At 47.7% G+C, this 27,343-nt stretch overlaps 1 protein-coding gene across 1 annotated transcript; it reads left to right on the forward strand.

Annotated features, from left to right (window-relative positions):
- Nucleotides 1–65: 65 nt before the first annotated feature.
- DCTD (dCMP deaminase) lies at nucleotides 66–25,231 on the forward strand. The gene is made up of 6 exons (XM_058304734.2): nucleotides 66–184; nucleotides 1,661–1,775; nucleotides 2,174–2,309; nucleotides 20,605–20,721; nucleotides 22,113–22,209; nucleotides 23,892–25,231. Exons 2-6 carry the CDS (start codon nucleotides 1,668–1,670, stop codon nucleotides 23,968–23,970), a joined length of 537 nt encoding a protein of 178 aa, XP_058160717.1. The 5' UTR covers nucleotides 66–184; nucleotides 1,661–1,667; the 3' UTR covers nucleotides 23,971–25,231.
- The last annotated feature ends 2,112 nt before the right edge of the window (nucleotides 25,232–27,343 follow it).

Raw genomic sequence — 27,343 nt, forward strand, 5'->3', positions numbered from 1 at the left:
GCCTCCCCTCAGAGCCCGGGCTCCGGCCGCCCCACCTTCCGGCGACGCGGGGCCCCGCCTCCCCCCCGACTTCCTTTCCTCGAGCCCGCGGGCCGCGGCGGCCGGAGCGGCGGGAGCGGCGGGGACGAGCGCCGGCCTGTGGGCCCGGGATCCGGGCCGGAGCGGGGCGGGGGCCGGCGTGCGGGTACGCGGCGCCCCGCGAGGAGGGCGCGGGGTGGGCGCGCCGCGTGGGCGGGCGGGCTTCGAGGGGGCGCCTCGGCTCGCGCTCCCCCCCTGCGTGAGAGAGTCCAGTGACGGGCGGGGCGGGCTCGGCCCTGCGACCCTCGCTGCCCCGGGAAGCGGCGCCGGGGGCGGGGGGCGCTGGGGAGCCTGAAAACACCCTTCTCTAATTCCCGGGGGGGCCTGAAAACACCCTTCTCTAATTCCCGGGGGTGGGGGTGGGGGGTGCCGTCTAGGCCCCCGCGCGGGGGTTCAGGGTGTTGCGGGGCCGTGGGCTCTGCTTGGGCTAGTGACTTAATGGAGCTCGCGGGGCTTGTGGCGGGGCCTCAGTTTCCCCGTGTGTCTGCAGCTGCGTTGGGGCGCTCACGGGGCGCTCCTGAGCCTGACCGAAGCAGGAATAGGAAAAGTGCCCTGGAGTGGCTGCCCCGCGTGAACGTGACCTTGCCCTCGCCTGCTCCTCCCTGCCCCCCTCACGCCGCCCGCACCCTTCACCCCTGCTGAGTCTGTTGAGGTGCTTCTCTGGCACCCCGACCCAAAAGCCGGGTGTGAACGCAGCCCTGTCTCCCTCGCTGCAGGTGAAGAGCTTTCAGGCCTGTCAGAATGTGGGCACCCTAACCAGCGGGGCGTGCTGCCGCGTTCGCCGCGAGAGCTCCCGGGCTTCTCCGTGCCCCCGCCTCTCGGGGCCCCTTCAGGGCTCTCGGGGTTGCAGGGAGAGCTTGTGCCTGCAGGGGTACAGGAGCCCGTGTGACTAGAGCCTTGTCTCAGTAGGAGAGTAGGCCTTGACAGTTCTCACCGCGCCTTCATGAAGGATTCACGGTGGATAACTGCTGTCCCATCTGGAGGAAGTAAAGGGAAAAGGAAACCGCACATTATCTAGTTAACGTCAGAATTGGGCCTGCCCCAAGTATTTTCTTTAGAATCTAGCAGGCCTGGGCAATAATCCTATGTGCTTTGGAGCAAGTTACCTAAGTTCCTGAGTCTTTGTCAGATGGGATGTTAAGCTCTACTCTACAAGTAGTGAAACTTGAGGTGATTTGTGCAAGGGTTAAGTGCTTGGCCTATATTAGATGATGAATAAATGTTTCTCATTTCCTCCCCCCTAATCTGCTGGCTGCGTTTTACAAGGGAGAGAGGTGAAAGACAAGAACAGTTTGTAGGTTAGGCATCTGTAGTAATTTAAAAAACATCTTATGAAATGTAAATACGGGAATGTGAAGGTATGCGTGCCAAACCCAAACTTCAGAAGTAGCAACTTGAATTCTTAAATTTTTTTAAAGACCAAAATCTATAAGTCTTCTGTATCCTGTGATTTCTGATGGATGAGTGTAGCTGAAGCTGTCCAAGGTTAGAGATCCAAGATTTAAGTGTGGTTGGGTTGATGTGGCAAACAGATTTACCAAAGTCCTTTTCTCTACTGCTTTTTGTTGTGTTTTCCTTCCAGACTCAACATGAGTGTGGTTTCCTGCAAAAAACGGGATGACTATTTGGAGTGGCCCGAGTATTTCATGGCAGTGGCTTTCTTATCCGCACAGAGAAGCAAAGATCCGAATTCTCAGGTGAGTTGAGTTTTATAGGAGGAGAGTTGGACACTCCCAAACACAGGTATGCCCCTAAATGAGCAAATGGCAGAAAGGGGGGACTCGTGTCTGTCAGTTGAAAAATACAGAGTAATAGGCTATCTTTTGAGCTGCATTCCTAGATGCTTACATTTTCCTGTGAGTAATTGTCAGATACCTTTATTAACTCCCTCTTGTGCTTCCTCTGAGGCCAGGAGTGGACATTAATTAGCTTGTGGGAACCATCACAGAAAATGGGGAAGGGGACAGAGAGCCCTTGGCACATGGCTGCATGTCCACTTAGGAGCTGCTGTAGTTGCTCTCATTTCACTCACTGCCCCCTCAGTAGCAGAGGAGCTGCTGGCAGGTACTGAGCCTTCCGGCATGTTCCCCTCTAGGTTGGAGCCTGCATCGTGAATGCAGAAAACAAGATTGTCGGGATCGGGTACAACGGGATGCCAAATGGGTGCAGCGATGACCTGTTGCCTTGGAGCAGGACAGCGGATAATAAGCTGGATACCAAATACCCATACGGTAGAGCACTTTTTGTGTTCCATTCTGCTTAGTGGTGTAGTCTGTCTGCTTACACAAGAAAGTTGGTCAGAAATCCTCACCTCCCTTTATTAAAAAATTTTTCTCCCCTTCCCTCCGCTGCCCTCCCCAGTTGTCTGCTCTCTGTGTCCATTCGCTGTGTGTTCTTCTGTGTTTGTTTGTATTCTTGTCAGTGGCACCGGGAATCTGTGTCTCTTTTTGTTGTGTCATCTTGCTGTGTCTGCTCTCCATGGGCTAACCTGAGCAGGCTGCACTTTTTTTGCGCTGGGCGGCTCTCCTTATGGGGTGCACTCCTTGCGTATGGGGCTCCCCTACATGGGGGATACCTCTGCATGGCATGGCACTCCTTGTGTGCATCAGCACTGCGCGTGGGCCAGCTCATCACACGCTCATCTCCCTTTTCGATCATGAGCAGCGAGAAGGGAGAAAAGTTCTGTTGAACCAACATCATGTCCCTGACCCAGTACCAAAGAGAGCCAAGGGTGAAGGCAAGGTCATGGTTTCCCAGTCTGGCCTGGAGGTCCAGGGCTCTGTGACCTGCAGCAGGGCTGGCATGTTTTAATTGTCCAGCTGCAGGGCTGTACAGCACCATAGGGCTAATGGAGGGCCTCTCTACAGAGGCCACTGGCAACGAGAGCTGGGGAATGTGTGCTGTGGCTCTGTAAGATGCTTCTTCACTGCTTGGAAGCAGAGTCAGCTCACCAAATGTAGGCCAGGGCATTGCTCTGGCGAGTAGCAGAGTTCATTCAGCCCACCCTGCCCACCGAGGAAATCTGTTCCAGCTCATCTCTGGGAAGCAGGAAACAGACATGAGCTGGATATCAGGAGATGGATGATGTGGTTTCATCCTCTTGTTTCTGGGTGCGCTGTAATCCTAGAGTGGGCTGTGGGCAGACCAGAGACCAGGTGTGTGCAACCGAAAAGCCTTTGGCCTGGCTGTCTCTGGATTTTCATTTTCAGATTAGGGAAGGATCCTTTTTAGAATATGTAGCCTATCCGAGCCCCAGGGAGAATCACTTCCCTGGAAAATATGCAACTAATGCCATAAAAAAAAGCAAATTGGGCTGCATGACCTGGTTGTTGAGTTTTCGTAATATTAGCCCTTCTATTTATATCTGAAAATGAACAGAGTGGCTCTTTTAGAAGTAAAGCATGGTAAGGCCATTCAGATAGAAAAGATTTCTGCCCTAGGAAACAAAGTTCAAGGCATGATGTAAGAGTTTTCTTCTTTGTTGACTTTCCCCTTGTAGGTTTTCCTGTGGGTTGTTCTTATGAAGAATTCCAAGTCTACATTTAGCCTAATTTATATATTTTTACTAATGTCCCTGGACTTTAATCATATTTAAATAAGCCCCATAAATTTCCTTTCAAACTCCTTAAGGGCAACTCCTCGGTTTTTGAAAGAATAAGGGAAAGATGCGCTTTAAGGTACAGAGGGAATTGAGGGCTAAGGGTAGGGAGAACTACAAAGCACTCGGGTTTCAGGGTGTAAAAAATAGTTTAGTGATTAAGGGGACTTAATAGCCAGATTAGTCAGTTTAACTAGGAAGAGTAGGATTGGAGCTGGAGAGTGTAAAACTGTCTTCTCAGCCCCAGCTTTAATGGCAGTTCTAGTGAGTGTAAAGAAAAAATGATCTGAAATACTTTAGAAATTTCTCATCATCTTGATTTTCACTCGTTAAGCTTTTGGTGGTAAGAAATGATTTGGTGGCAGGAAATGATTAATTGGTTTTAAGTCCATGCAAAGGTAATTTTTCAGAGTATAGTCGTGTCCTATACAAAAATCCTAAAAGTGAAAGGGTTGACTTGTTAGAGATCTACATTGATATTTATGACTGCCAGGTCGTGTCGCTGAGTCAGGAGAGGGAGGAGAGGGAAGTGCTGGTTCTTGGGCTGAGCTCCGTCATGGAGACATTCTTGGGGTTTTTAGGGATCGGGAGGTGACTGTGTCATACTGAGGCTGGTAGCCGAAGAAGCCGGTGGTTGGCCCGGCTGTGAGGGGTCCACATTGGTACTGAGTGCCGCTCCCGCTCCGGGTGGGACATCTGCCGCCTTCAGCCACTGTGAGCCCCAGGCAGATTTGTCGCAGTGACCTAGAAGCCAGAGGTTTTGTAGCACATTTACAAGTATCCATCCCCCTTCCTCTCTCTCACCCCCCTCCATTACCCAGGGCTCCATAACGTCTAAAATAGCTGCTTTTGTTCTGAGACGCTGCCTTTTGTCCAAGTTGGGAAGGGGAACTTTCAGAGCTTCTTTCCAGAAGGAATTAAAATAAAAAACCAGCACAGTCATTTGTTCAGTTTCACTGATTAGTTTTATTGAATAGCTGCTGAGTTTCTGGGCACTGGTTGTCTGCCTGCATTGTTTTTTAGTATCCATATGATACCTCTAGGTTTTCAAAGCTCTTTGCCCTAACTTATCAATTATTCATTTTACATGTAGCTATGTTAGAATGTAGACAATTTTCTTTCACGAGAGTAGCTTGTAATTTGATGTATCATAAAAGTGGTAGACGTTATTAAATGGTCTTTAAAAGACAGTTGGTGTTATCGCCATCATAATATATGTTAAAATGAGCTCTTAAATCCAAACAACACTGACTGTATAAGCTGCATTCTCAGTCTTGCCTTTTGAAGGGGTTTCACTTGACAGAGAAGTAAATATTTGCAAAGTCTTGGATGAGGAACGTTTGGTGATAATTGACTAAAACACAAGTACCTTCTTTACTTCTATTTTAGGACTTTAAGAATTAATTTAAAAAAAGAATGCCTGGGATTGAGGCTCAACCCTTGCTTTTCTTAGTAATACTAGTGGTGACTGAGCTGCTCTATCAGCAGGGAGAGTGTCTTGGTCTGCTGGGCTGCTGTAACAAAGCGCCCCTGCCTGGTCGGGCTAAATAGAAAGTGATCATCTCACAGTTCCGGGGACTAGAAGTCCGAAACCAAGGTGCTGGTGGGGCCATCCCTTCCTCTTGGAGGGGACAGTCTGGCCGTGCCTCCCTCCTGGTTGCAGGTAGAGGCCGGCAGTGCATTGTTTTCCTTGGTTGGTGGCAGCGTAACTGGGTCTCTGACTGTCACATGGCCGGCTCTCTCTCTGCTACCTCGGACTGGCTGTGTCCAAGCTTCCTCTCCTTCCAAGGACACTGGTCATGTTGGATTAAGACCCATCCGTACCCATTTTGGCCCTTCCTAATAACTAAGTGTATCTTCAAAGATCTTTTTCCCCAGCTGGATCACTTTCACAGGACGTGGGTTAGGATTTGAATCTACTTTTTGGGGAGAGGGGAGGGACACAATTTAATTCGTAACAGAAAGCTTCAAAGATTATTTGTTAATCTCTGTAAAAGAGCTATAGAGGTTGTCTAGCGTTCTAAACCAGTGATTCCTGTCTTTGATTATGAGGGCCCTCTTTTAATTGTCAAAAAAACCCACAAAAATAAAAACAAAAAACCTTCCAGGGCCCCTCCATAGTGCTAATTAAACTTTTTAGTATTTTTTGAAAGCGTATCCATGACAATAAATCTGCTCATTATCTGTAACACTTACATTAATCTTTATTACTTAAACAGCATTTATTTGTGTTCGGAGGAGTTTCAGTACATTCTAGGCATGCTGTTTATCCAGTGCTGGGACCCCTGTCATACATGAGTAGTTGATACCTCAGGGTTCTCTGCCCGCAGGACCAAGGCCTACCCTTTTCTTTTATAGTTGGGGAAATAAAGGCTCAAAGGCATTGAGTAACTTCCCTAATGTCTCACCTGCTGATGGCGTCTCCTAATTCCAGGTCACTTTTTTCTGCTACCCGAGGGTGTATCTCAGGATGGGTTATCCAGTGGGGCACAGGAATTCAGCTCCTCTGATGTGCCGAGTAGAGCTTAGCATCGTGGATCAGCCATTCTCACCTTTCAATTTGCAACTGAGCAGACAGGTTTAGATGAAGTAACTCATCCGAGCTCAAGGGCCTGGAGGGTGATGGGTTGTAACTAGCATTAGGCAGAAAGCCAGTTGCACGTAACTTACTTTAACCCTTCTCCAAGAGGGGCGCTTGAAAATTGTTTTAAGTTTGAATTTACCAATAACGTACGCTACCGTAATTCTATTTTATTAATCCTGTAAGTTTGAGTCATTAGTCTTGATTGGCACTTTGCAGGGAGGAGGGAGCAGGGAATGCATGGAGCAGAGCTTTTTTTGGGCTGTGCCTCTGGAGAGGCACTCGGGATCAAAACTCGATAAAACTATTTGATTATAATGTTGTATTAATACAGAAAATGAAAATTCCCCCTGCCAAAGATAATGCTTTTTATTTCACCCTTTTCCTGAAAAATCCAAAAGGTAGTATGATGTCAGTAGCATTAAGTGGCAGGAAGAAGTGTTATTGTAGTGAGAACCTTTTCAGATGAATGCCAGTTAAAAAACCAGGAAGCAGCAGATTTCTCTCCTTTACTATATTTAAAAAAAACTTTAGAATTTTTTTATTTTTATGGGGAGGAGGGTTGCTAAACCCATGAGGGAAGTATGCAGCTGACATTTTTAGTTCCTTTCTTTTTGTGAAATTCATTAGACTGAAGCACATTGAATCAAAATACCAATTTTATAAAATGGAGGTAAAATACTCTTGGTAATCCAGAAATCATTCTTTCCTTGGGTTTTCATGCCCAGCTGTGACAGCATAGTTTACAGACCAGAGATGGGGTAGAGTCATCCTCTTCCATCCTTGGAGCCACTGATAAACGTCAGAGAAGGTCTAGTAACGGTCAGTGCCCTCGTCAGGCCGCCATGCATCCTCAGCCTTGCTGTTTCCTGCCGGCGAGTGACTTTGTGTTTAAGGTACTTCTCTGGCTTGACCTCCCCTCCCTCTCCTGTCCCACTCCATCAAGAAGCCAGATGGCTTTGCCTGCTGCGTGACACTTCACAGAAGTGAACAGCCTTGGTTTCCCCAGGAGTGGGTGGTGGCCTCACAGAGCACACTGAGCAGAATGTGGACGTGGGGCTCTTTCCGGGGTCGATCCATATTCCTACAGGAATTCCTGCCAAAGGATATAATGCTATGAAGGGAAATGCTGAAAAACATGGAATTAAAGGCAAGAGTTCAGCACGGCAACTTGAAGCAGTTTTGCCAGTGTGGGGCAGTGCTTCTTTAAATTTTATATTTAAATTTAATCTTTATTTTTCAGATTTAGCATATTGTTATGCATGCATAGATGTCATTTTAGTGATTACTTAGCCATTTACTTTACCCCCTTGAACACTGACATTTTCCTGACTGCCATGCATGTGATATATTTCTTTGGCATCCAAAAGGTTAGTCCTGAGAAACTAATTTATCAAGAATTTAGGAGGCTGATCCGTCTTAAGCTGTGACTTCCTCACAACTTGTAAGAGCTTCTTAGTAATTAAGATCAAATTTGTTCTTTCAGCCAGTTGAAATGGAATGCCCTCTGGTTTTGTTAGGCAGATCCATGGATTTGATGACTCGCTGTTTCTTTTTCCTGCAGAATTTTAATTCCGTTTAGAGCTTCCCACCATTTCTCCCCTCCTTGGCCATCCAGCAGTTGTGGCCCGACTCCCAGTTTAATTAAGGACTCTTGCACAAAATAACTAATACAATCAACTGAAAACCTTTGAGCAATTTTATAGGAAAGATTTAAGTGGATTACTTTTATGGATCAATGGGTTTGATTGTATAGTGTTTTAGATAAACGGGAACACAACAACTTATATATGGGGTTCCCCCCGTCACCCGCAAAAAAAAACCCTCAACTTGATATAAGCATATGTCACTTTATAAATAATTTATAAATAATTATTTATAAACAGTCTTCAGAAAAGAATGTGTATTTAATGTTTTGAGTTTTTTTTCCTCCAGTTTATTTGATTTTTATCTATGTTTTGATCTATAGATGCAGGATTAAATTATTTTTGAAGAGCTAGAGAGATTTCTATTTCACTCTGAATATCTACAAAAGATGTCAAGAACAGAGTAACTGTTTATTCTGAAGAGCAGATGTATGAAAGCTGAAATGTTCATCTGTGGGGATGAAACCTGCCCATGAATATTCATATATTTGCCTTCTTTTTATAAAAAGTGGTTTTGAAAGTCAGCTTACCTCATGGAAGTTTTTAAGAAAATTGAAATTAATTCAAGATAGTGGTTCCCTAATTGATGAGCAGAAGTGGGATGACGCGTATCTTCCCATTCTCTCAAAAGAGGCTTGTTGAGAAACGAATCAACAGAATCTCACAGGCACACTCCATTTGTTTTAGAAAACAGTCGTCTTAAGTATTTGAGCATATTAATTATCCGAATGCAAATGGCTATTCTGAGTAAATGTAGCCTATCTAATTCTTTAAGTTTGATGAGTCTTTGCAGCAAATGCGAGGTGACCATGCATTTGTTGTTATGGTAGACACCTGAAAATGAGAGCTTCATAGTCTTTTTTTTCTGTTTATCAATTCTTTGTTAGTTATGTTGACTTCAACTGATCTTCCCTGAAATTAATCTGAATTACAAAGGTTTTATTTTATTTTGAATTTTTTCATCAAGAATCTCCGTTTCACAAACTTGGTTAATGCCAGCAGTAAAGTAGAATAAGAGCTTGAGCGCGTGCTTCGTGTGTATGAGGCCCTGGGTTCGATCCCTGGTACCTTTTAAAATAATAGGTAGAATATGTACATACTGTTTGCTCTCAAAAATATGGAATATACCCTGTAGAGATTTTTGCAAATATTTATATTGCTTTTTACTTTTACTTTCTTAGGACTATTGTTTTATATTTGGATGGGAATACACATATCTGTAATGTGCATATTAACTTAAGAAAAACCTCCTAAAAGCTTAAAATAACGATTACGAGGTTCAAATGAAGAACTCTTGGAGCACCGTCCAGAGCCCTGGGCTCCGGACCTGGCATGTTTGTGCTCATTGGTTGTGGGGTTGTTAGATAAGTCACTGGACCTTTATTTCTCAATATGTTTATGAAGCAAAGTATTACTGAGGACTCCTCCAGTTCTGTCATTTTAAGGAAAAATCAACAATATAGTTTTAATTGCATTGGAGTAGCTGTTTCTCTGCTTACTGGGGTTTTAAGCGAGTTCTGAAAGCATCCTCCATCAAAGCTGCTGAGCTGTAAAACGCTGTTGGTGGCCATGACACACAGAGAATATGCATATGTACATATGCATAAACTAATAGAAACGGGCTTCATTCCCTCCCTCCCTTCCAGTGATTAAAATCTGCTCCAGTTCTAAGATGAATATAAACCATTTACAGACAGTATGTACAAACGAGAGGGGGCAGTTGAAGAGCGTGTGTTGCTGCACAGCCCTGGAGATTAGGGGACATTGGGATGAAAAGAGATTGGATAACAGCAGTAAAGGAGAGGACCCTGTGTGCTAATGAAAGAGAATATATGAATATATGAGATGCACCCAGAACTCTTTGGAGACAGGAAGTTATTCTAAGATCAAATAGGAAGGACTTTAGAAATCCTTTTGTGAAGCAGCCAGTCTAACAGTATTTATCGAGACATAACTATTCTCCTGGCATTGGAAAATCCCTGTGACAAACGCAGAATGTTGGTGAAAGCCAGGGAGTTAGAAAGGTAGGGCACACTTAGCTCTCTGCTCATGCTGTATGAATGGTTGGTGCCAGCCAATTAGGGGAGGTGTAAATTTCATCTCTGTGCTTTTTCAAATGATAGATGCCATAGTAAATTTAAAATATTGAATATGATAACTGAGCATGAATTTTTAAATTCTGCAATTAAAAGACTTTGTTCAAAATGCCATTAATTTTGAGTTTAGGTGAACAAAGGGAAGCAAGATTCCTCTTTGTCGCTTTTCCTTCTGCAATTGGGTTATCACTTTTTAGGAATTCAAGTAAACACTAATAAATTTTCTATTCTTATACCAGTTTGAGTTGTCTGTTAATAATGGAGTTCTCGAGTCATCTTGCTTTTTAAAAATTTTAACTACATTTTGTAGCACGTTTTCCAGAGTGCTTTCGCCTGTATTCGTTCATCCGTTCGTTCATTCAGCAAACACTTATAGGGCATCTAAAAAAGTCTTATATGCCAGGCTGTCTGCAGTTACACATAAAATGTTCATGGATTCTTTTTCCAAGGAGTTTGCTGTCTGCTGGTGGAGGAGGTAGACATTCCCGAGTTAACACAGGTGCTGTTGACTCTTCCTTCCGAGGGACTATCGAGCTGAAATCTGAAAGTTTAGGTTAGTCCCGTCGGGTGAAGCTGGAGAAGGCGGTGCTCGGGGATGGGACGGGCATTCCAAGCGGAGGGACCACTTGGGTGCGCGTCCTCAGGAGAAAGTCTGGGGCATTCTGTGCAATGGAGGGATTTCAGCCCCAGCTTAGTGGGTGTGAGGTGGAGTGACAAGGCTTGCTGAGGACCTTGTCTGGAAAGGAGTTTGAGTTTAAAGATTGCTCTGTCTTTGTGTGGAAAGCGGGTTGCTAGGGGCAAGTGTGGAAATGGATCCCTGCTCTGAGCCATTGCGCAGGCTGCAGGAGAGGGCATTGGGCTTAGACGGTAGTGCTGGAGGTGCAGCGGCTGGGCATGGCAGCCGCAGGAGGGCCGTGTGATGTGACGGGGAGCGCGAGGCTGATGCTCCCCCCAGCAGCAGTTCTAGTCCGAGCAACTCGATGGGCAGACCGAGGTGGAGGAGACGCAAAGGGAAGCAAAGCTTGGGTGAAGGCGAAGGACGCCAGGCCACCTGTCGACTGAGAGGCTGGTGGAGCTCTGCGTAGAGGCGTGGGGTGGGGCCTGGGTGTGCGGCAAGGCCCAGGCCAGAGAGGTCAGAAGGGGCGACGTAGGCATCTGGATGGCGTCGGGGCCATGGCAGCGGGTGCGGTGGTGGAGGGAGGGTGCCCGGCAAGCCTGGGCGCCTCGGCCTGGCCCGGAGCACGCCCGTGGTCAGAGGCGTGACGTCACGGAATGCCCGGCGCAGTGTTTCTAGAAGACGGGGTCGTCGGCTGTGTCCAGTGCTGCCGAGCGGCCAAGGTGAAAGCCCCCTGGAGTTGAGCGACACAGGCCATGCCTGACACTGCGGAGAGCAGTGTCGATGGAGGAGAAGTCAGCTGCAGTCAGAAAAATAAAGAGAAGGTGAGGAAATGGGCAGCACGGCATACCGAGACTGTGGTTTGAGATGCTTGATGTGGGAAGAGCAGAGCGTAGGGCGGGCCTGGAGGGGCAGGGAAAGGCTGGTCCGTACTGCTTATAAAATGGACGAACGTCGTGGACACCCGTCTCCCGATGGGAGTAATCCAGTGGAGAGCGAGAGCGATGGGACTGGGAAGGGGAACAAGCACAGTCCCAGGCTGCGAGAGGACGGCGCCCACGCGTGCTGGCTAGTCATGAGCGCAGGGGTCCTAACGGGTGTGCGTGTGCGTGTGTGTGAGACAGCAGACACCGACGATAATGGAGTTGGTGGTGGGAAGATGATAAATTGCCATGTTCCCATGAAGGATGAAGCAAGGTCATCAGCTGAACGGAAAAAGAGGAGCAGAGCGCGAGCAGGCTTGCACATGGTGGAGAAAGGAAGAAACGACCGTCCTGAGGAGCGGGAGAAGGCCTCCTGGAGAAGCGTCCTGGGAATGTAGGGCAGTGTCGGCAGCGTGTATCTCCCTGAGGGTCCTGGGTTAGGCGGGTGATTCTGAGACAGCCCTGTGAGTCGCCCGAGGCCTGCCTCGTGGGGCTGGAATTAATTAGAACACGCATACCCTGACTCCTATTCCAGTGCTCACCCACAGCCCAGCTTACTCCCTCACAAGCTGTTAGCAAACGAGGGAAGCTTTGAGGCTTGATGGGTGTGTTGCATTTTAGAATTGTCAGGTGGTGATCAGCGGTCTGTTTCTCCGGGCATCAAACCCGTTTCACGTGAAGGGCAGGAGGAAGGTGGACAGGGACTAGCCATCAATGGAGTGCAGGATTTCCGCGTCTTCCTCCTCCCGACTGGCTCTGTGCCCTCAGCACGCAGGGAAGCAGTGTAATTAGAGTTCTGGGGACTTTATTACCAAGAGTGGAAACACCACAGTCAGAAACCTCTTTAGCCCTAAGCACCACCGTTGGGGCTAAGTGGCTCCCCTGGGTGCCGTGAATTGCTGCCGGCAGCCCTGGCAAGAGGCAGCAAGGAAGGGGCAGGGGTGAGGACCGAGCAGGAGGGAGAAGCGAGCGTGTCCCCCCCACCGGGCCGCAGGGTGCAGCGGGGGCTGCCTGGCCTCGGGTCAGCAGCTGGGCAGGGGCTAAGGCCACAGTGCGCTTGGCGGGCGCACGCGTTCTGGCTGCTGACATGCTCTCGTCTTTGAGGTGGTTCTCGGAGGCAGGAGTTTCTCTCTCCATTTCACAGGCAGGGGGATGAGGCTTAAGATGCTCAAGGTCACAGAACCAGCAGGTGGTGGACGTGGGATCTGCGTGAGCGCAGGCCCTTTGTGCCAAGGCCGAGAAGGTGCAGACCGGAGGAGGCAGCCGGGAGAGCAGAGCCGTGGCATGGCTGCGGAAAGGGGGTGCCAACAAGCCGAGGCGTGGTTCCCAGAGCAGGGCCGAGACCTTAAAGTGCCGTGGTGTTCTGTGGGACCCGGTCCGTAAGCAGATGGGGTGGGACGCCCTGGTGGTCACTGCCGCCCCAGAGCCTGGGGGCTTGGGCTGCCTTTGAGGTGAGAGGCTCCTTCCTTTCTTGGCCACGCTGGCCTCAGTTCCTTCGTGCTGTCGTTCCAGCAGACACAGCCTCTGCAGACAGGTGGCAACAGAAGGGCTCTGCACACTTTCCAGGCAGGGTGCCGGGCAGTGCCCCCTCCACCCTCACCTGCCCGTCATCACTGTTACCTGCTTTATTTTCAGGAGGACCCGCTGTAGGAAGAAACACCTTTCCCCTGGAGCCCTGTGCCCCTGATGCCAGAAGCTGGAGTTAGGGACTGTATCTTGTGAAGAGAAGGCCGCTAGCTGTGCCGGCGCGCCTGGGAGGCAGGGCGTGTCTTGTGGTCAGTGTGTGTGGTCAGTGGCATGGCTGGTGAGGCGAGGTGCCGTTACCTGCCGCCTCTGCCTGGGAAGACCCTGTTGCTGGCAAGCAGCTTCCTCAGGTCCCTATCATGGGCCGGGACTCTGTAGAAACCCAGACTGCAGTCCAGTGGCGGCTGTCGGTAACTGGCTTCATTTGCATAACAAGTTCTCGAAGCTTTTTTCCTACCTGTTTCCTCTTTCTGTCTTCACCCTTACCCTGTGAGAAGGGAAGGGGGAGGGTATTAGCATTCCTACTTAGAGTCCGAGTAACTCCGTCCCATTTAGAGGACGGGAGCAGAACAGAGTCGAGACCTCTGGTGAACTGAAAAGCCATTTGTAGTCCAGATATATATTGCGACAGAAACAGTATTACCAGCAGATACCGTTCCCCATGTACCTACAGCAGTGCGTGTCACCCCGCACCTCCCGAGTTTTCTCGACTCTTGGCTTTGTGCTTCTTGTCTAGCACTGGTGGCTTTTGCCCAAGTTGCGTCTGGTTGTTTGGGTGCTGGTGGGTCTTGCGCCTGTGAGGTGAGCCCTGCAGGCACCGCCCCCTCCTGCCTCCCTGCAGCCCCGGGGCCAGCCCTGTGAGCATTCTGCCTGGGGCAGGCCGTGTTTGCAGCCGATGTGTGCCCTGGGTAGGGAAATGTCCTCGTCAGACTGTTTTCTCACCCTGCTGCAGCCCAGTACCAAGGGGATGCCCCCGCTGGAGGGCAGGGGGTGGGGGGACGGGCAGGGTGCTGGGCAGCAGCGGCTGAGATGAGTGCTCCATGGGCCTGTCTGGTAGTGCCTGCCTTAGACCCGTGATCTGACTGCTGATCTCCAAATCGGTTCTCCTTTTCCTCACCATCCTACCTTTATTTCAAATCACTTGAAAACCCTGCTAATCAGGTTGCTTCTTTACAGATACAGAAACATTGTGGGTGATAAGGAAAAGAGCCCCGTGGTTGGGGGCCAAACTTCTTGGGATACTTGCTTTGGATTTTGGGGTAGTCATGAGAGTGAATACTTCATAACCTTGGGGGCGGTGATTAGGCCGGTGGGTTGGGAGGGGCCTTAATTTAGAGGCTATTCTATTGTTAAATTATTGACTTGAAGGATAGGTACTTTGGAGGCTGGCAGTGACATATGAGGCCCTGACAGATCTTTCAATAATTAAGAAATAAGTAGTTGGGCTTCCATTTTAGCTCCAGAAGCAGTGAAACGATTCCTTAAATGGATCTGTTGGAGGAGTGCGTGCCCCATCCCCAGTGGAAGTATTCCATCAGGCCCGCTGTCGGGCAGCCAGGGCAGGGGAGGGGCGGCCTGCGCCGCAAGGGAGATGCGTCCAGATTTAGCTACCCCGATACCCGTAGGACCCCGGAAGTAAAGACACTGCACTCCCAAGAAGTAACCACAGAGCACTTTGTCACCAGAATGGACGCGGAGCATCTTGTGAAAATTAACACTGATTCACTTAGAAGCATACACAGGCCAACCTTGAACTCTGGTACCCCGTTTCATGTCTGTTATCACTTACAGGGTGGGAATCCAGAAAGTGGAAAGAATAGCGGGCGAAGCGCCCCCTTCTCATTCCAGAGGGCCATGGGCAGGCACTTCCTGCCTTTCGAGTCCTGACCCACTCTCTGGCCGGGGAACTGAACTGTCCTTGCTTTGAACGTGGTGGCTGCAGAGCCCAGGAACCTTCCCAGGCATCAGTCGGGCAGAGGCGCTTCCCCAGGGACATTCTGAGGCTTGTGAAAACAGCCCAGGAGCTGCAGGGGCAGTGAGGTCTGCTCCCCGTGCCTGCGCCTGCCTGTCCTGGCGCTCACAGAGCTGCCCCTCCAGCCGCCCTGTTTTCCGGGCCAGCCTTGGCAGGATACCCCTCGGGCATGCGGCAGTCATTTTCTTAAAGTAATATCCTGTGCAGCTACAACTGAGGACTGTAAACAATCTGGAGAGTTACTTTAACTGAAACAGAAACTCAGTTATCCTAACTCCTAATCTTATCCCATCAGGTCTTTGAAGTAGACGAAGATCCACTGAGGGTAGCACTATTACTGCTAAATTATTGGTGTAGTGATTAGAATTTGTTTAGCCTATATTCAGGGCTTTGTTTTGTTTTTTAAACTTATTTGAGTAACTTTAATAATACCAGTGTCCAAAATAGATACAGTATTAGTCTTACATCAAATGAGATGAAAGTCAAATCTATAAGATGTTGAATCTCTTAAATCTAACCAAGGATGGAATATATCCTGTTAATTTGTCAAACTTCTGGAGAACCGCCTACATGAGACAGTAAGGATTAATCAAGCCCCAGTGAGAGAGATTTTGAAAAATACAGTTTTCTAATTATACAATCTCTTCTCAGCGGTCCAAGGTTAATGCAGTTCTGAATTCTGACAGTTAGTAATAGAAAAGAAAAAAAAAAGACCAAAGCATATGAATTGTCTTATAATTACCTGAAACAGAGGTTCTCCTTTTGGCAATCAAGAACTTTATAAGCATTAATCTGATATTTTCAGTGCTTGATTCTTTTCCTTTTAAACAGTGTTGGGGATAATTGAAGGGTTTTGTGTCCCTCTTTGTGCTTATCAGATATACATGTACTATTTGGAGATTTCTTTTGCTTATTGCTTAGCCATTGATTATTAGTCTTTTTTTGACAATTTCGACTGTCATGAATGCTTCCTAGATACTGTGGTATCTTTGGAACACTTGATCCTTATTCCCACTGTGAATCTAAAAGCTAAGCTTGTTTCAAGATCACTAACAGAACCCTCCTACTTGATTGGTTTTTGCACTCAGGTAATATTCGTAGCTCCTGCTGCAGTTATTCTTAGGCAACATGATAAAAATGCCAGCACTAGGGGAGGATGAATTTGTTCTTTAACTTATTGTGGTCAAATGTTTGTAGAATGTTTACTGTAGTGCTCTATGGTACGGAGAACCCCCAGGCCACCCAAAGAAAAGACCTGCGAAAATTAGGGTCAGAAATGTAGATTTCAAGGTTTTACAAATAGAACTGCTGCCTGAGAATCTATGAAAGGATGGATTCTTAAAGTCAGCAACTGTAGCAGAGAGATTCAAGGCCAGGACTGAGCCTTGGAAAATGCCCCGAAAGGCAGAAGAAAAAATCTGCAGAAAAGTAGAAAGAGCACCCGTGGGCCGCGGTGATTATGGGAGGTTCAAGAGTGCAGAGTGGTCACTAATCGAGGGCCGAGAGAGCTCGTGAATCCAAGGATTCACACCAGGACGAAGCTGGGTTTTAGTAGAGGTGGCATGTGGGAATCAGCCCCAGCCAACTGTGCACCTCCTGTCCCAGTCCTGCCTGACGTGGCCTTGGTAGCTTAAAAATGACGGCGGTGGGAGTATTTACACCACAGCAATCTGCAAACATTCCCAAATCAGGGCTTTAAAAAAACGTAAACATTTACCAGCATGTTAGAGACCAGTAAGCTTCTATAGAGTAGTGTTTCTCAAACTTTTTGCATAGTATCCCGAAAATATACACACCCGAAACCTAGTTTTTAGAAATTGCCGTTCTTACCCCCAGCTGTTGGGTGCGTTCCGGTTTCTCCCCTTCCTTCTCATTCCTTTCCTTAAAGGGGCAGGGGTGGTGCTGGTCAAGACTCATTGAACGGTTTTCCTGACCTTCTGTTTGTGAAAAACATTGTTTTAGCGAAAACTAGATTGTACGTGTAGTTTAACAAGTCTGGAGACAGTCGCTGAGAAAGCTTAGGGCGGCAGTTGAGGACTGAGCAGCTTCATCTTGGAAGGCTGCCCTCTTCAGAATGGCCCCGTGTACCCACGCGTGAAGGGGACTGGAGAGAAGCTGGCGCTGTCGAGACGCGGCAGCTGGGCGGGTGCTGAGGACTGGCCGGCAGTGAGCGGTAGGAGAGGAGACTCAGTTCTGTTAGTGAAACCTCGTTCTTGGAGGAGCTCGGCTCTTCGGAGGCCGGAGGAAGGAAGCTGGAAACACTAGGAAAAGGCTGGCCAGATGCACTTGGTATTTTAAAAATTGCACTTTCAGAGGCGGTGTTAGTCCTGTAAACCAAAAGAATGTCATCACCTTGCTGAGAGTCACACGGCTGCTGCTTGGCAGAACAGGGCCGCGAGCCCCACGGCGGAGCTCTTTCTCCGTACTTCCCTGCAGAGGCAGCGAGACAGGGAGGTGCAGCCCTGTGCTGGGCGGGCTAGCCGGGCCAGGCGGGTTCTGTCCCAGGCGTGTGGCCTGGCGCAGTCGTCGGCCAGCGGATCACTGGGTCGGGCCGTCCAGGCGCAGGGGCCCCGCGCTCCACGGGGGCTCCTGCCTGAGGCAGATGGACTGGGCCTGTCCAGTTAGTCTGTCCAGCATCCTCTCGAGGACAGGCTGGGGCCTGACGCCTGACCGAGCAGTGTCTCAGGTGGACCAGGCCTAAGGGAGGCACAAGGCCTGTTGGAGGGGAGCAGGCTGGGTGTCAAGTGCCCCCTGGGTGGCTCTCCTCGCCCGTTTGGTGCGTGGCCCACATTCACCAGGCCAGCTCTGAGTTGGTCCAGAGCTGAAGGCCCCCGGAATGAGCCCGGAAACGAGGACCGGGTGGTGCTTGCGCTCTTGACTGAACCCTTGGTTCCGTTGTTGGCCCTGTCGAGTTTTGAACCAGGGGACTGAGTGGTTCTTTTTAGAGAGCCTCGCGGGCGCCTCGGGCCGCACTCACGCTCGGTCGTTCGCGGCACCCAGGAGACTCCATCTTTTTCTGACAGGGACTTTATGTTTTTCATCTTGTGATTTTGTAGTTAAGAGAAAGGAACTCTGTTTATAACCTTGTGTGTTATTTTTATAAACCGCCCTTTATGCACAGGGTTGTCAGATGCCGCCCAAGAGAATCTTTTTCATATGGTAATTTTCCTTAATGAATCAAGATGTATAATGTTAAAATTTTGCCCCAGACTGCCTCAGAAGAATTAGAGGAAGATTGTTGCAGTCAGTGTGACAAGTTTTAGAGATTCAAAAGAGGACAATATAATCATGGTTCACGATAGAGTCAGCAGCTGTGCAGTTCTGAATATTAATACCAACACCATCAAAAATGTTTATTAGCTGGAAAAGCATAGTTTTGATATTTGAATGTAACGGGACTTTCTGTATTTCCCAAGTTCCCATCAATAATTGGAATCTGCATTTTCTCCTTTATTCATTCAATAAATATTTAAGACCGGGTATGTTCCTGGCATCCCGTTAGGCCCTGGGGTTGTTACAGAGAACCCAGAAGACTGGTCTCTGCCCCCAAGGGGGACATAAAAGAAGCAGTTACATCTAATTGCTTTTAACTCGGAGCAGTGTTAATCCCAGCTTCGCAGGGCGGGGACACTCCCGACCCCCTGCCAGCTCCGCCAAGGTCAGTGCCTCCTGTCCTCAGCCCTCAGGGTTAGACCAGCGCCTCTCAGAGTGCCTGGGGCCCTGTTCAGAGGGAACTGTTCTCTGATAGGCTTAAATTCAGTTTCTTTTCTCTTTAGATTTTCCTGCAGTGCCAAGAACTGTTTTTTCACATGAGACCACCTAAATCTTGTGATTCATTGATTGAAATGAGCACCTGCTAACATTTCAGAAGGGCCCTGGGTCACCGTACTGCCTGCAGCATTGCAGAGCTGCTGCAAAGACACATGCGCACACGGAGAAGTGCAGTTCCTCCTGAACACGGGAAGGAAGCGGGCCAGGACCCGGTGCAGACAGTCAGTGAACATTCGTTGTGACGGCCGTGTGCGAGAGCCGTGAGTTTAGGCCACCGTTTAAGGCCACAGAGCCCCTCGACGATGTTGTGTGTAGAAGGTTGGTAGGTTGGAAAGCATAGAGGAGAAGCTCAGAGTTCCCCATATTTATCATTGTAGTTGTGTTGTGATTGGAACCATGACCTGATAGTCATTAATTTGCTCAACAAACATTTATTTTAGCACTTGTGTGTATAAGCACACATTAAATCCTCTTGGGGATAGCAGAGGAGCCCGTGAGGCAGTGATTCCTAAACTGTCTGCATGAATCACCTGTGGAATCTCTTAAAAATACCAAACTTTATACCACATCCGGAACCCTCATACCTTCTGGGTATGGGACGCAAGCACTGGTATTTCTGAAATCCCCCGGGATTCCAAAGTGCACCCAATTTTAAGAATCACTGCCCTAAGGAGTTTATCATATAGTTTTAAATAACACACCCAGAAAGTTAAATAACGATGCGAGGTGGCAATACAGTACCCTCACGTAGCAGGTACACGATTCCAAGCTACATCTGTTATAAAGATGTACTTTCATCAGTTGTAATAATGTACCACACCAGTGCAAGGTAATAGGGTGGCATATGGGAATCCTGTCTTTTATGCATGATCATTCTGTAAATGCCCAACTTCTCTAATAAAAACAAAAAACCAACCTAAATCGGTATTCTTAACTCCTGCTCCCTTGGCAGGCAGGGTGCTCCCAGGGGCTAGGTGGTGGGAACACCCAGCCATCTGGGCCTGGGAAGGGGTGGGCGTTGACAGGTGGGGAGAGGAGAGGAGGGAACTCCCTGAACCTCGAACTCAGGGCCGCCTGGGATGACCCTGCATCGCTGTTGGGGATTGTTGGCGGAATGGGGCGGTGGTAGCAAGAACTTGCAATTCCATTGCCATTACGTGGATGAATGTTTTCTTATAAAAGACAAACTACTGGCTGTACTGAGGAGTTTTTCTTGTATGTGTGGGGGCAGAGCACTATGAGCAGAAGTAAATCGCTCAGGAGAGAAGTGCTCAGCTTTACTGTGGATTCTCTCACTCTTAAGATGGCACCATACCCTATTACCCCCCTCCCCCCACTGCTCTCCTGTCTGTCTGCTCGTTGTGTTTGCTTTTTCTTTAGGAGGCACCAGGAACCGAACCTGGACCTCCCATGTGTGAGGCGGGCGCTCAACTGCTCAAGCCACATTTGCTCCCTCACCATGCTCTCTTAATGGACACAGTGAATATCTCTGTGTGTGCACAGCCACACACAGACCAGCCGTTTCATATGCTTACTCCAGTACCCAGGGCTCGTGAAGCTCTTTCTGTGCTCACGGTAGGTGAAGGGCCTCCCGCCTGCTGTAGGTGCCGAGGAACCGGGCGCTACTGTGGCTAATGGTTTTGCTGCTAGTTGCCAACCTGGTCAGACTGCGTGGTCCCCGTTTGGTATTCTTGGTACTTGCCATTTATCTCGGGGTGAGTGGGGCTGGAATGCTTCAACGCTGTTAGTAAACTCTTCACGTGCTGCATCTACGTTTTCTTTCTCCTTTAAACCCACAGTGTGCCATGCCGAGCTGAATGCCATTATGAACAAAAACTCGGCGGATGTGAAGGGCTGTGCCATCTACGTCGCGTTGTTCCCGTGTAACGAGTGTGCCAAGCTCATCATCCAGGCAGGTGGGAACCGGGCGGTGTCCGTTTGTCACATTTGCATGGCTGCCTGCTCATCAGTAGCTCATTGCAGACGTGTTTGATCTTAAATTGCTATTGTTTAGACCTAAATTAATTGCATTATCAACTTTGCAAGATATTTCCTGTGTTTTGTTTTTGGATGGTGCCAGGTATTCTAAGACTAATTGCATCCTCTGTGATTCTTAGCATGTTTTTAATTTAGTTTGCGACTTCTTAAACTGCAAGCTGCCAAAAAAACAACACAGGCATTGCATATAATTACTGTCAATTTACTCTTCTCTGACATATTGTGCATAGATTAACGGGGGGAGGGAGAGAAATGAACTTCTGTCAGGAACAAGGTCAGCCAGGAGTCTGTATATGAAATTTTAATTTGTATCTAATACCTGGAAGATATTTGAAGATCTAAACATATCTTTGCATATAAATGTCGTAAGACTCAAATGGTACTATTTTAAATTTTTCTTACATTATTGGTACCATTAATCTATACCATTGTACTGTGAAGATGTCACCTTTTCAAACTGTCACCTCGATGTTTCAGCTATGCTTTATCTCCGTAAAGCCCTCCACTTGAGCTTTAAGCACTCACCGTGTTGAGGCAGCTGTGTGGTCCATCACGAGCCCTTGGCTCTCTGGACAGAAGGGGTCTGGCACCGTCAGAACCGAGGCTTCCGTTAAGCAGTGCGAAGGGCTCCCTGGCTCTGCGCCGTGCGTCCTCCAGGGGCTCCCCACGGGCCAGCCCAGGTGCAGAGGGGCAGCAGATGTGTGGGAACAGCGCTGCTTGCTCTGTGGAGCCAGCTTCCTTGTGTTTCCGTCAGACGCCTGTGGAGAAGCGTCTTCAGTGCCGGGGGGTATACTGAGGACCCTCCAAGTTCCTAGCTCTCAAGCTGGTGCTCCCTGGTGAGACCAGGAAAAGAAAATAGATCTGCTCTCCACAGAGTTGGCTTGAATTGGTCTGCAAAGCCGGTCTTGGAAGTGTGCGGGAGTGCTTATCTCTGAATTTGCCAGCACCTTCCATTCCCCCAATTATTAGGTTCTTGAGTTAAAAGAATTGCATTGTGCATAAGGAATATTTGCTTGCCCGCAGTAAAGAAAATTTATTAATCGGATCAAGGCTTGACTACTTGACATGTTTTCACTTTGCATTTGTTAAAAAAGAAAATCCGTAAAGACTGGAGGGCAGATGAAATATAATCCATCCTCTGCTGTATTGGAAAGCAGCAGATAAATATTTCAGTACCTGGGCATTGTCCGCACGCACACTCGGACAAGGCAATTAATCACAGGACTGCGGGGCTCCTTCAGCCTGGGCGTGCCTTTTGCAGTGTCTGTGTCTGCATATGCTAATTGGGTTTCTGTTATCACCTCTTAAGGTATAAAGGAAGTTATTTTCATGTCTGATAAATACCATGATAGTGAGGAGGCGACAGCTGCGCGGCTCCTGTTTGACATGGCTGGGGTCACGTTCAGGTGAGCACAGGGAGTCCTTGAGGGAAAGGCGTGGGGAGGGCGGCTGGAAAGCACTGACCTTGGATGGAGTGGTCTTCTCCTGCCATGCCTGGCTTCCGCGCCTCGAGGCGTCTTCCCCAGTCTGATGGAACAAGAATCCAGGCACACTCCTCGGGGGAGATTTTTTAAGAGCAGTAACAGAAATATCTGAAGACAATCTGTTTAACACTTGTGCTTTAATATCAATAACCTTCTAGACTAGACTAATTAGTCTAGTAGTGAGAAATTTAAAAAGTCACAAGTTCTGTAATATTAACATTAGACCTTTGTAAATTTTTCAAATGTAACAACTCTGGCACAGAAAATTTAGGATGACAGTAAGCTGCCAGGTTGAAACACCAGGAATTCTTTTTACAGCAACATTTGAAATTGACGTTTGAAGTCCTTTAGATTTTTATGGTTGTCTTTGCTAGGCAAAGATTGTGAGATATGTTTTACTTGCAAGGAAGTTCAACCATCTTGGATTCCTGGAGAAAAATTCTCTTGCGACTGTACAGCTTTGCAAAACTTTTTCTCTCTAGTATTTGTGGTTAGCAGAGGGATTGTTATAATAGGTAACAAGCTTAGTCCATTGTGTTCATGATTTGGGATATGGGTTACACCTAATGAATCTCTTGAGTTAAACTCATGCCTTATGAGACTTTAAATCCAGATTATTTACATAATCTTTTGTTTACTAATTTTCAAAAGAATGTGCCTCATCCCAAATATTTCCCTTTTAGCTGTTTTTTTTTTTTTTAAAGATTTATTTATTTTTATTTAATTCCCCCCCTCCCCTGGTTGTCTGTTCTCTGTGTCTGTTTGCTGCGTCTTGTTTCTTTGTCCACTTCTGTTGTCAGCGGCACGGGAAGTGTGGGCGGCGCCATTCCTGGGCAGGCTGCACTTTCTTTTGCGCTGGGCGGCTCTCCTTGCGGGGCGCACTCCTTGCGCGTGGGGCTCCCCTAAGCGGGGGACACCCCTGCGTGGCAGGGCACTCCTTGCGCGCATCAGCACTGCGCATGGCCAGCTCCACACGGGTCAAGGAGGCCCGGGGTTTGAACCGCCGACCTCCCGTGTGGTAGACGGACGCCCTAACCACTGGGCCAAGTCCGTTTCCCTTTTTTAGCTGTTATTATAGAAGATGCATTAATGAATAGAAGGACATACTGTTTTTTTTAAATTATTTTGCATTTTTGGAACATAATTTAAAACTTCCTCTTCACTAAAGTGAGTTGTTTTTTGCTATGTACAAGAGGCAAAAGAAAAGCAGCCTTTTTTTTTTTTTTTTTTTCTTTAGAGCCTCTCCAACTTGGCTGCAAAAATTTCCTAGGAAATAAGATAAATCTGGTGGGAAAACTAGTAATCGGATGTCGTGTTGTGCAGCTAACTTGTTAGAAATCCTTTGGCTCCCCGATAACTCATGAACTCAGAAGGCCGAAGAACACACAAGCTAAGCAACCCCATGCATCTTGTTTTGTCTTAGTCTTTTCTAGTCCATGTTGCTCTCGGTATGGTGTACCATAATTGGCTCCTCTAGAGATAAAATATTAAGTGAATCCTGGGAAATTCTTTTCTCCCCACAGAAAATGGAGGTTAAGCCAAAACAAACAAATTGTTTTAACTACTCACCAGATAATAACTTTTTACTTTTTTTTTTTGTTTAGGAAATTCACGCCAAAGTACAACAAGATTGTCATTGACTTTGAGTCAATTAACAGCAGACCGAGTCAGAAGCTTCAGTGAGTTACATCTGATTAAATCTCCACAAGATTGGGATTATCCTCTTGTAAGAGGCTGCTAATGCCTTGCATCTTGAAGTTATACATAACTTTTTAATAGCCGGTGCAGCAGAAGTCGACATCTAAAAAATATCGACCTTCAAGCCTTCCTCCCTGCCTCTCATGCCACATGGAACCTACAGCTGTTTAAACCATTGACTGGTGGTTTAAAATGAGGAAGGAGCCTATAGATGGCCGGTCGCGCAGGGCTGTGTGGGCCTCCCCTGCCCCTTTTCCTGTCCCGGCCTGCTGGCTGCTGGCAGCGCTGCAAGGGCGTCACTGTGCATCACCTGCTGCATCTCAGCAGCCCCTCCCCACCGCTCCATGTGCGGGAAAGGCGGGCAAAGAACTGTGTTCCTGGAGGGGATGGGCAGTCACACTGGCCTGGACCTCTGGCCCCAGTGAAGCACAGCATGTAGTGCCATTGGGGAAAAACAGGACCCAAACGGCAGTGGTGTTAGAGCACTGCTGTGCAGGGCAGAGGAGTCAGCCCCCATCTCCTGCCTGCTCCCACCGTCCCCCCAAAACACTAGGTTGGCTGGAACACATGTCCCGACAGGCCACGAATGTGGCTGACTCAGAGCCACCACCTGCCGTCTTGCTGCGGGCAGGGTGCCGTGCTGTCCCTTTGGGCTGGGGCCCCTGTTGGCTTTGCTTCTTCGTTTTGGGTTGTCACACGGAGCTCTTAGATCCCGTTTACCTGAATAATGAGCCTATCTCCCCTCACCCCCGAGACCACGCCCTGCAGTGCTGGCAGCCCGGCTGTGTGGGCAGCCGAGGTGGGCACCCCAGCCCCTTCCTCGGCATGAGCACAGGTCTGTCCATGGTTACTCTGCGGCCGGAGAGTACATTCACTCCTGTCCTCTAAGGGAATGTCAGGAGCTCAGCCCCCTGGAGGCAGTGATTCCGCAGCACGCAGTGGTGCTGGGAGCTCCTCTGTGCTCCTGGCGCTGTGCCTTCATCCACACCAGTGTCACTTTCCTGATTGTCGGGAGTTGGTGGACGCGTCGTGGTGCACCGTCTTTAATCTCATTTAATTTCTATTAAACGTGCTCTGTACCTTTGTGGAGAAAATGGTTTCTTTATCCTAAAGATTATTACCTTTTTAAAGTGTTCCTATATTTTCATGAATTTTTATTTTCTCTCTGAGGTTTTTGTACTCCATATTCTAGGGCATTTTGTAATTTGGCTCTGTACCAATATTATTAAAATCTTATTAAAATGTACCACACTGAAGTATGCTTATTTTTATAATATTATAATTATATGCTTAACTCTGTTTCTCTCATTTCCGTCTTACCTGTGAAGCACACTACATATGTTTTAGAGCTCAACGAACAATTGGACAGCCTAGTGCTGTGTGCTTCCCCTTGCATCGATGGGCGATACCTCTTCTTTTTCTTAAAAGCAGTTCTGTGGTTTGTTTTTTAAATTTATTTTGGTAACATATACAACATAAAATGTCTCGTTTTAAGTACACAATTCAGTGGTGTTTATTACAGTCATGGTATTGCACTACCAGAGTGATGTATCTATGGACCAGATGTAAACTCTCGGGGGAGGCCCTCTTCCCGTCTCTCCTGCTACCTGCTCTGTCTCAGGCGCAGTCGCCTGGTAGGGCCACACCTCCTCCCACCAGCGCTGCAGTCCTGGATTCTGTCTTTTCTGGCCACTCTTTTACCTTATTCTCTTTCTCAATTTATTTCTCTATTACCTTTAAACTCCTTGCCCTCCTTTGTTTGATCTGAAACATATAAACCAAAAGATATGTAGAAGAAAGAAACTACTTAGAGAAAATCAGTACAGATATTAAAGATAGATTTTTGTTTCTGCAAATCATGGGTTGTAAGCCCTATTAGCAAGGAGTGTGGAATTTTTGTAATCTCACATTCATAAATATGTCTAGTGGCCGGTAAGGCATCTAATATATTAAAATTTGATAAGGAACAGAGAGTGCAACTGCAAGCAAAGTAGTCTCATCCCTCTCCCCATGGGTTCTAAGCTTCCACTCCATTAGAAGCGGAGTGGGCATCACCATTCCAAAACCCTCAAGATTGGGGAATGAACAATGGAGTAAAGTAGACTTACATTACTCTATTATAGGCTTAATATAATTCTAGCAGTGGAAGAACTTGTATCATTGATAGAAAGGCAGTGCCTACCAGAGGTTCCGCGGGGAGGGGGAGGGAAGAATAGGTATAACGTGGGGCATTTTCAGACATTGGAATTGTCCTGCACGACATTGCAATGATGGATCCAGATCATTGTACATTTTGTCATAACCTACAAAATTGTGCAGGGCAGAGTGTAATCTATAATGTAAACCGTAGTCCACAGTTAGCAGCAGCGCTTCGCTCTGCATTGGTCAGTTGTAACAAATGCACCACACTAATGAAGGGTGCTGTTAGTGTGGGAAAGGGGGGGGAGGCGCATATGGGAATCCCCTATAATTTTGATGTAACATTTATGTAAGCTAATGCTTCTTTAAAAAAAATTTTCAGAAAACTAGCTTACAATGGGTAGCTTAAAAAATAAAACGATATCTTTTAACATTAAAAAAAGGTCAGTAAAGAAGGTGGGAGATGTTTGCCACATTAGGTACTGTTAGAGGCAACAGAAAGCTAGAAAAGCAATACTGAGTGTGTATCATCACTTGAAAAGTGTCAAGATTTCCTAGAGAAGCATACAAAATCCCAGAATCAGTCTTTACATCATGCATTAATTTCAAAACTTCAAAAAATTAAAACAGGAAAGAACATATTTTGTCCTCATTTACTTTGAATTTTCATGAAGAAAAAACATTTTTTTCTTTTTCCTGCTGGGGGTCGGCTAACAGGGAAAGGCGCCTGCTGGACAGAAGCACACCCTTGATCTGCAGCTGGCTCTTTCCGTGGCGGTGCTCTCACGGGGGGTGTGTGAGGCTTTCACCTGGTGCTGAACTTGATTTCCTGGTGGCTGGAGTGTAAGTAATTATGTCTTAGTTTCGGGTATCACTCCAGGACTAGTGGAATCGTCCTGTCCAGAGAATTCTGCAGATGTCAGTGTTGCAGTTAATAGAGGATTGCTCTGAAATGTCGCCTTTGGGGAAAGCGTTCCAGGAGGAAGGAGTCTGAGCAGTCTTTTTGCCTCGCAGGCATGCTAGATAATTACGGCAAGGGAGCCTGCCTCTGAGAAGAGTGCTGCGCCTGTCGTGGCTAATAGAGGGCAGTAAGGAAACCGGCTTTTACTGATCCTTCAGCAGAGAAACTACATTTAAAAGGCAAAATGAGTGAAATGATGGGAACTGTAGTTCCCTGACGTGTTTTATGCCTTTCCCCGGTATTTTTAGGACTCTATCC

The sequence above is a fragment of the Dasypus novemcinctus genome, chromosome 1 (genome assembly GCF_030445035.2).
Source record: "Dasypus novemcinctus isolate mDasNov1 chromosome 1, mDasNov1.1.hap2, whole genome shotgun sequence".
In the NCBI taxonomy this organism is placed as follows: domain Eukaryota; kingdom Metazoa; phylum Chordata; class Mammalia; order Cingulata; family Dasypodidae; genus Dasypus; species Dasypus novemcinctus.

What these genes read in the sequence shown, in the direction of transcription:
- DCTD (XM_058304734.2), top strand. Translation starts at nt 1,668, where the DNA reads ATGAGTGTGGTTTCCTGCAAAAAACGGGATGACTATTTGGAGTGGCCC. An exon ending in GGATACCAAATACCCATACG is followed by an intron (nt 2,310 to 20,604) that starts GTAGAGCACTTT and finishes TTAAACCCACAG; the next exon opens with TGTGCCATGCCGAGCTGAAT. An exon ending in CAAGCTCATCATCCAGGCAG is followed by an intron (nt 20,722 to 22,112) that starts GTGGGAACCGGG and finishes TCACCTCTTAAG; the next exon opens with GTATAAAGGAAGTTATTTTC.